The sequence below is a fragment of the Schistosoma haematobium genome, chromosome 3, assembly GCF_000699445.3.
Source record: "Schistosoma haematobium chromosome 3, whole genome shotgun sequence".
NCBI classification, from domain to species: domain Eukaryota; kingdom Metazoa; phylum Platyhelminthes; class Trematoda; order Strigeidida; family Schistosomatidae; genus Schistosoma; species Schistosoma haematobium.
Genome location: NC_067198.1, coordinates 17421703 through 17431797, shown reverse-complemented (window position 1 = coordinate 17431797; position 10095 = coordinate 17421703). Strand labels below are relative to the sequence as shown.

The 10095-nt window shown below is 30.3% G+C and overlaps 1 protein-coding gene across 1 annotated transcript; it reads right to left on the bottom strand.

Annotated features, from left to right (window-relative positions):
- Positions 1-5371: 5371 nt before the first annotated feature.
- MS3_00005141 (uncharacterized protein) lies at positions 5372-6640 on the bottom strand (the record flags this gene model as incomplete). The annotated part of the gene is made up of 1 exon (XM_012936681.2): positions 5372-6640. A coding segment is annotated over one exon (1269 nt), but the record flags the coding sequence as incomplete, so codon positions are not given.
- Positions 6641-10095: the final 3455 nt, after the last annotated feature.

Below are 10095 nucleotides of genomic sequence, written 5' to 3'. Positions count from 1 at the left end.
TATCAAATGAAAGTCATAGAAACAGAAAATTGATCATTGACAGAATTATTTAGGACTCTGCTGTTAGTCTCCAACTCCCAATAAATAAAAGTACTGATGAACCAATAGCGTTTAACCTCCTCAGTCAGTAGTCCTTCAGAATGTAAGTAGATTGTCTATGATCAGATGTACTAGGAAAACGAAACACCGAAACGTAGGATATCCATTTGCATAAGTACTTAAAATTAAGTAGCACAGAACAACTGGATTCATCATTATCATTGTGTGAATAAAATTCTTGACATTTAGCCATGTTTTTAATTGTTTCTTCTTTTTTCACTATATATATATATATATATATATATATATATATATATATATATATATATATATATATATATATATATATATATATATATATATACATATATATATATATATTCTTGTGATATTGATAACATCTTGTAACTCACTCGCTTAATAATGACAGAAACTTTATAAAAATAATGAATGAATGAATCCCCTCAATCAAACTGAATGGAACTAAATAATCTCCGTCACTTCCATTAGGTTTGTGATTGAATCATTTGTACAGTCATGATTTGAATCAACTCTAAATTGAATTAATTTTTCAGTTATTTTCTGTACTACTTATTAGTAATCTGAATAAATCGCCTAAAATCTGTTTTGATATACCACGTCTCCCAAGATACTAACGGATTCGAACAACGTATGTAAGGAATTAGAAAATAAGTAGAAATGGACTTTACCAAAATCACTGAAAATGTTTTCAAGGATAACACCAAAAATAATTTTTTATTATGAGAAAAAATGAACTGAGAAAGCAGTAGATCACCTGGGTTGTTATAATATGCATTGAAGTTTCTTCCTAACAAATTAAAAACTACTTGACCTTAAACTATGAATAAATGGTTGATTGTCTCTAAAAAGTACTTAATTGAACAGCCAAAAGAAATTCTATGAACTGCAGATGTGTGGATAGCTCAGAAAACTCAAGACATTGCGAAGAAATATTAATCTTTTTCAAATATACTCAATCGTATGTAAACAATGAATGTTAAATAACTGATATACGACAAAATAGTTCCCGGCAAGAAAGTAAATCCGCTTAGCTTTAGATTCATAATGCTTGTAAGAAAGACCAAAAAACAACGAAATTAATTTTGATATTATGATGAGAATTCAAAACAGAAATTTAGGATGCAATATTCAATAAGTTTAATACGTTCCGAATAATTTGCTCAAACATACTTGTCAGGACATTTTATGTGAAAACTAAATATTTATCGGACAGAATTAAAAAAGAATTGTACACAAATTAGTAATCTTAAATACGATAGAGAGAAGGAAATGACATAATATGGAAGCAAAATGGAACTAAAGAAAACAATAGTACGCTGTCAAAGCATATTCTTGGGTCAGTGGAACTCATGGCCAGTAGAAGTTTCAAGCTTTTCTCCTGACTACTCAAACAATTCGTACTAGTTTTAAATCTTGATTAGTGATTTTTAACCATTTTTTAATCCTTATGACTGTTTAACAACTCAAATGAATAATTATCTCCCACATTTTTCGAAACGTTAGTTTTATTCTTATAACCTCATAACTATTATGCAAGTTTACTCGTTTTCTTATTTTCGATTAACGTTTGGTATCTTCGTTAATGACTCAACAAGTATGTATAATATAACAGGAAATATGATTTAACAACTCTAGTAAACGATGTTGTCGTAATGCAAATTTTCTTCTCTTGGTTGTCTTTATTTTGTTTGACATCTTATTCTCTTCATCCTATATCACTCTCTCTCTCTCAGATTTCTAATTACTATTTCATGTTCAACTTCTCTTTCATTTTGTATGATTAGTCTTCGTCATTTTCTATATAAAATGCCTTGACAAGTAAGTATGACCAAACGGTTTGAAACGTAGTGAACACAACGTTACATCTTTATTACAAAATCTAGATTTATGGAATGAACTAAAAAAATAGTTCAGGAGAGTATTTATAAGAAATTATGAACGTGACTATTTGTTTGAAAACTCATTTCATTTTACTTATTTCAGAGTCTTATCAACTCAATCATTACCATCTTTCAATGCATGTAAAAAGGGATATTAAACGACCTATACGTTTCACGTGTTGACACAGAATCGATACTGGGTCCTAACTAGGCTTTTCGATTAATCATTGACTAGAACAAAAGAAATCTATGACGCTTCTCAGAGATTTTTATTACAAGTCTCGCTCATGTATGCAAAAAGAGAGTTTGTGGCTTATATTTTTGGTGGTTGAACATAAGTCTAGGACTCTCGTAAATATGATATTCTCTTGAAAATCTCCTTCATTCACCCTGTATACATAATTAGTCCGCATATTCTTACCATTACTTCAGGAAACTTGTATGGTCTAACGAAGAAACAACGAATTCCAATAAAATGATGCATTCCCTTGTTACATTCATAATGATCTGAACTAATATCTTTTGGGAAGCGAAAAAAGAATTTTACAGCTAATTTTGAAATCATGTTGTGTAAGGCTTCCAATCATATGGTATAATAGATTAAATTCTCTGATCTTGTCCCAAGTACATTTTAACAATCAAACCAACTTAAAATGCACAAATTTATATGTCAGTTACAACTAATAGTAAGTATAGAATTCTTTTGAAATTATGCTAAAACGTACCCATAAAATATCGAATTTTAGAACTTATTACTTAGATTATTTAAATTGTTTATTGTTTTCTTATTAATTCATTATTGAGGAAATCTACATAGATTTAATTATTCAATAATGAATGCCATCATATAAGTAATATATTCACATTTACAATCATATACTGGTCATCAACTATCAGCTTATTAATAAAATATTACTTTTAAAAACAATACATTACTATATTTAACCTGAAATTTAAGGACATTCATCTTTTTGATACTATCTCTTGTGCTTATTTGTGTGTGTTCAGAGTTTGTAACGGGTCCAAATGAGATTGAAAGCAGAATAAACCAAATACAATTGTATGGTAGTTTGTAGATTTATCATTTATTCTATAATTTGCTTAAACTAGTCAATCAATATGAAAAGACGCGAATTTCAAGCAAAAAGCTTAACTATATTCATCATAATGTTTAGTTGAACTATATATTACTGTGACTGTAGTGGTTGGTCCTATGTCGAGCCCATATAGCTTATTCTAGCTTACAGACAAGCCAGTTTATCTATTCCTATCAAGCTACATTTTGACCATGTTAATTATCAACCTTGACTTGTTTTTATATGAGTGTATTTGTGTGCACTTCTTATCTTATTCATCACATGTCTGTAACCTATTTTTATCTGGCTATAAATATTGAATAACGCAGGATTAAAGAGAGTCGGCTCACTGCGCATCCTTTCGTTTCGCTTCGCTATTTCTTCTTCACATCATTCGCTGCGATTTTCTGATCGTCTATTCCGACCAACGAGTGTACAAAATATACGCATTCAAACATACATTCTCGTATTTGACTTATTTAATCCCGTTACATACTAAAGCTGATTAAGTTGATAATAATATTTGAGAATAATCAGGATGTATATTTCAATAGCAATCACTCATACAATTTAATTGGAGTTTAAATCCCGGGCCACTAAAAGACCATAAAAAGTACTGATATGAGAGTATCCATTGTCCTATGATTTATCAATGACTTAGTTATAAATAGGATATCGAAACATTTTATAACCTATTCATTTCAATAAATTAAGTCAATACTATTGTAATTTCGATTTACATTTTATTCTCTAGTATTCTCTGAATCTTGACACAGAATTATTACCATGTCAGAGTAATAACTTCCTAATATCTTTATTATTATTATTACAAAATATGATAATTCATAGAAAAATTTATTCATTCCAATCTCATAAAAGAAAGATCGTTTTGAAGTATATTCGAGACCATTAGAGAATGCTTCAATAACGCATCAATAACTTTATTAATCATAATAGTATGTTACTGTGCATTTAATAGCATATTTTAAATTCTATCAATAAAATAAATAATAGTGCAGTTGTTATAGTTCATAAAGTTAATTACATTATATTAGGTTTCTTCAAAGTATTCAAGGTTGAATCACAAATGAAAGTAATTTTTGCATCAAACGAATGACAAGCGAATAAAATGGAAAAGTCAGTTTCTAATACTACTACTACAACTACCTATACCGACAGATATAAGTAGTATGTAGCACCAATCTGAAGTGGAATGCCTGACAATGGAAGATTGCAATGAAGAGAACACGATAGAAGTCGAAGAGTAGTCAAAATAACAACAGAATTAGAGGAATAATGAAGTATGCCAAAAACAATCCAAAGAACATGTGCGAATAATGTATTTACCGTATAATTTTCATATTTTACTAAGGCCCTGTGTGACTTTGCGATAAACAATAAATTAGTTGTCTTTACCAAATCTTCGTTCACTACACTGTAAGCTACTTTTACAAAATCTATAAAAAATTATTAGATACTGAACTATATTTATCTAGTCCCAAACAATTTAGCAGTATGAATCCACTTCCTGACTTGTTTCAAAAAGACAATCCCTATATTTCTAAATGAAAACTATAGATATGAGGAGACATACTCAGTAATAACATTAAAGTATAATGTATGCTTGATATATAGATTTAGTGAAATTAGGGAAATAATTATCATTGGACTTTGTTCAGTTTGTTAGATAATAAAGAATTAAATGATTTGAGATTGGGTTCAAACACTTTTGCAGCAATGTATATTCTGATGAGATAAACATTTAGTCATTTAGATTTTTCCAACTAACATCGACCCCCGTCCCTTTGTTACTCAAAAAATCAATAATATGGTTAAACTAATTAAATAGTGGGATATAATTTTATTAATAAATAGCTATGAAAATAACAACACTAGTTTAGTAATTAAAGAGAAAACACATTGGATAAACTTTGATACCAATAAAGTTCAAAATCATAAGACAATCATATGCTGTTTATGTTGTAAATAAATATCTTAGCAAGAGTCATTCTTTCATAGAAAAAAGAAGATACTCTTTCAACCGAGGGAGAAATTTGTATCCTCTAGACTAAAAATAAACAGAAATACGTTTATTAAACTTTGATGGTGTTACCTAACTAAAGAGTTTTGTGTTTTTTTTTAAAACTCAGCACATACACACAAACAAAAATGGGTAGTATATCAAAGTAGTTTCATATCATTCATTACAATACAATGAGTTTAATACTTTCTGTTATTATTTTCCCTATTATCTTCATGACTGATACGAACTAAATGTGTGGTTCTTGGAGATTTAGAACGATTCTCTGGATTATAACAATTGATTTTTAAAACTAAATCATCTCCATCCACTTTGAAACTTTTTGAATTAGCACCGTCGTAAGCATAACCATTTTCATCATCATCATTGTAGTGGACAATACGATTCGGTGTATGAGGTGTTCCTGCTGAGGCTGAATTTGCATATTTAGGGACAATCGGTGAATGTGAAGCATAACCAGGAGATCTGTAGTTATTTTGACTTTCATATCTTGGAGTGTATTCATCACGTTGATAATATCTATTATCATATGAATAGGCTAGTTGTGGTTGAGATTTGGAAAGCGGTCTTGTATATAACAAAGGCCCATCGAATTGACTTCCTTTATCTTCATGTCCCGAATAACGAGATGCAAAATTCGGTTTAGAACGATGAACTTCTGGTGTTGTACACTGCAATGGAGTTGGACTTAAAGACCTGTTCCTAAACTTCATATTTGAAGAGTCGTTTTGATGACTAGCCGGATAAATAGTTGGTGAATATCCAAAGGCCTCACAGTCAGCATCATTAAAATTAAATACTCTTGGTGAACTACTATTAGCAGAATGAGGAAAATCTTCAAACGAAAGTGGTTTCAGAGGTGATTTGATGGCAGTCTTTCTAGAAAATCTACCAGATGACCTCTTTTTTTGTGGTGTTGTAACAACAGGAGTAACATTTACTTCTTTTGAGTTTAAAGTTTGATCTACATATGATGTTGATGATTTTTGTGCACTAGCTTGACTTAAATAATATGTAGCTTGTTGTTGTTGAATAGCTCTTTGTTGAGTCATTATTTGTTGATATTGTTGAGCATTCTTACTTATCGCTGCTAACAATTCATTTCTCTCTTTCCTATTGACAGCTGAAAATACATGAATTAAACGTTTACCAGGATTCGATGACTTAATATCCAAAGCAAATTTTCTCTCATCTGATCTTGACTCAATTATATCATGTAATTGTTCATAATTAATACATAATTCTGATGTACCAGGCCACCATAATGGTTTATCTAAGAACATTTCTTTCGTTGTTAACATTAATAATAAACTTCTGTCTATATTGACAAATTTCACTATTCCATGTTTAACTGATACAGGTGCATCTAAATGTTGTGAAGTAAATGTTTGATTAGCATCAATTTCTACGCAATATTCAATAAAAACTTTAAAACTGGAATATTTTATTTGTGATTGATTCATATCTACCAATGTTGGTGTTGTGTTTATTGATGTCGGTGATTTTGTTGCCGAAGCAGGTGAAGTAGCAGGTGTTGGTGTTTTCTTTTTTCTTAATACCATTTTATTATTATTAGTGATTGTTTATGTTAACTTGAAGTAAACACTGTACTAATTGGATTTATCAACAAAATTGAAAGTGAAAGAAAGATAATTAACGAAGTAGTTTTCCTCAAATGATTATAAATAATAATCTTTCATTAATGAATTTCAATTGGATAATAATAATAATAAACAATGATGATAATCATGTACACACTTGTGTGCATTTTCTACTTATTTATAAACTCATTTTCTTGAGGATAAGGTGAAGTATAGTACTAAAGTACTAAACATTCTCACATGATTCTACTTCGTGTTTCATTATATTATTATTATTACTATTGCCAAAATGGGTTTGTTCATCTCTTTTAAACAAATAAAATAAATTAATGTGACGAACTGGTCACTATTAGCTGATACGTGTTGTGTTTCAATGCTGAGTAAGAATATAAATCTGGAAGTTAGAGATAGAATAATCCAAATGTATCGGTTATCAATCTAAACGTTGAATTGAATGAGTTCAGATAGTAGTATTGTAGTGAAAGAGAACACTGGTGGGAATAACCAAATGTGTTTTAATACAACATTATAGAATATATTAATAAAATTTGAGAACCATACAGTAAATACTTCTTTTGCAAAATATCAGCCAACTGTCTCAGACTTTGATGTTGCTTCGTTTTTACAACAATCGTTTTCTGTTCTCCTTCTCTTCTCTTAGATTTTCCTAACCTTCTGCCACCAGGCATTCAACTTTCAATTAATGATACACACTAATTATATCTGTCCACATCAGTAACACACATCATAGTGTCAGAATAGACTAGCGCAAGTATAATGAAAAAGACTACTGACGCACATGAATATATTGCAGTAAAAGAATAAAAAGTTGAATTATTTACAACGCATTTACAGACACCAAAAAAATATGTTTCAGCGTGAAGATAGACACTAGTGATAAATACAGGCAATCATACAGTCTACTGCCTCAAGTCCCTTCACAGATACTCGTTTACGTATTATCACAGAAAGTGATGTGACATTTTTGGATCAGACAATGTAAAGATCATAATGGGATCTATGAAATAGAGAAAATAAGGTTACGAGATGGTAACCAAGTCTTGTTGCTGATCCCTGAGTTTACAGCAAGTTCGATCCACTGTGTTTTGTTCTGGTTGTGATCTTAAATGATCCTTGAGCCTACAAGTGTATATCACTGGTGTTAAGTGTTAAGATGAGAGGAACTTAGATCTTTGGCCACCTGCCGATTGTCTTTGAGAAAGGACAAAGAGAAGTAAATTGTTATCAGTTACTTTCTGACTTTGTTTTTAAGCTTTAAGTGCTCATTTACGCCTTGACAATCAGTAGCATCTTGGCTATGTATACTGTATGTAAACAACAGGTTTAAATCCTCAATAAATATTCAGTCAGGTGGTTTGAGATCCATTTTTCTTAAAGATATCATGTTTAAAATCGACAATCCATCCCTTGAGTAAATCGTTAGCTTTACCTCTCCATTTATTTCAGTAACTATGAAAATACTAGTGTTATCACAATAACTTCCAACTAAGTAAGAGCTTTATGACTGTACATAAGTGGCAAACAGTCACTGACAGTTCAGGGCCAGCAGAAACATTCGTCTCGAAATATTGTCAAATAAAATTGATATTTTTTTCAGTTAGATAGCATTGATATGTATAGTCGACAATTATAAAATAATCGCTTCTCTGTGCTACCATATTGAAGTTTTGTTATAAGTTACTTTCCGGAATGTTTGATTATCCTGTCAAGAATATATCTTAGTAAAGTTAAGGTAATATAACTATCACTACGAACTCATATATATAAAGTTACAATATCTTTTAAACAGCCCACGTTATAGCACTTCTGTAAAACTATTAGCACATATTAGACGTCAATGCATCAATATTACTGACAGATTCCGGTATTCCAACTATTTCTTAATTACAGAATCCTAAACTGTATAATTAATCCCTTCTCCAAGTCTTTGACCTACTTGTTATCATGAAACACTGATTCAAGCTTTTAATATTCTTATCATAACAAGTAAACCTGTCATCACACTAACAATTTGTATTTCTTCCTTATTATGTTTACTTGTGTAATGTTTCGCTGTTATCACTGACTCATAAACTAACTTGATTAGTTTAGTATTTTCATGTATGTCTTTATAAATATTACTTTTAAGCCTGGTGGGGATTTAATTGAAAATAATATTGTTCGCTTACATACATCGTTCCAGTTTAGAAATTTTAGTACGTTGTAGTTTGGTATTTTACTCATTTTGCTTACAGTTATTTTGATTCCAGATTCGATAAAATGGGAAATTTCCGTGGTTTAATAATCAAGTGAAAAAGAACAGTTTTTGGGCTTATATTTAGTGCTGTAAATGAAACAACAATGTGTGATGAGAATAAGGTTCCAAGTCGAAACACATAAACTTCACTGTATAGAGCTTCTCACTTGAATTATATACAACGTTTTATGTTTTACAAAGCTACATTACTTGTTAGTTTAATTTCAGTACATCATTTTCATTGAATGAATAAAACCTGGTCACATAGTTAAGATAGAAGTCGTTTATTAGATTTCAAATCCAAGTCACTGATTTAATGAAGGAAAATTTAGAATACTACTTGAAGTAAACACTCCCCAAAACTCCCATAAAATTGATTCTACATCCAAAGCAATTAATGAGTTTTAAACTGAACTTATTAAAAAATATGAAGAAGAGTTCATAGCATACCATAATGCAACCAATAAATTGTCAAGATGTTACTTTTTATATTAAGTGTTGTAATGTGACAAACCATTACTCTCAAGTAATTTATATTAGTTCGAAAAAGAAAACAGGAAAAAAGAATTGACTTTGAACCCGATTTATGAAAATCGTTCCGTAACAAATCGCTATCAAAGTAGAATCACATTCGGAACTCATGATTTCGTTTTAGCTGAAAGAACACTGCATAAAATTAATCCAATTAATTAATTATAACTTTTTAACAATATCGTATTTCCTGGTATTAACTAACAGGTCTTAATTTTACGTCTCACTTGGAAAACTATAAGATAATATAGTGACAGTTATGGTACACTGAATAGCGTAACTGTGGTGTTTGAGTGAACTAATGACTCCTTTGTACTTGTTGAATGCTTGATTTTGAATTCCGAATACAGTATATTCGTTTGTGCTTATCTAGTATTTCTTGATCCAATTTCACTATTTCTGAGATTCAAATACTCCTACTTATCATATTGACGTCGCGATTGAGCCTGTGATGGAACGGTTGGACAAACATTCAGATCTTGATGCTTTTGAGGATTACTTTGAAACGTTCGAACTCCGGGCTATGACCAAGGAAGATGATGAGGATGTTAATATTGTAGCATATTTCCTCACATTCATCGGAAAAGAAGCATATAGCCTATTAAAAACTATGGCTTTACCGGAAAAG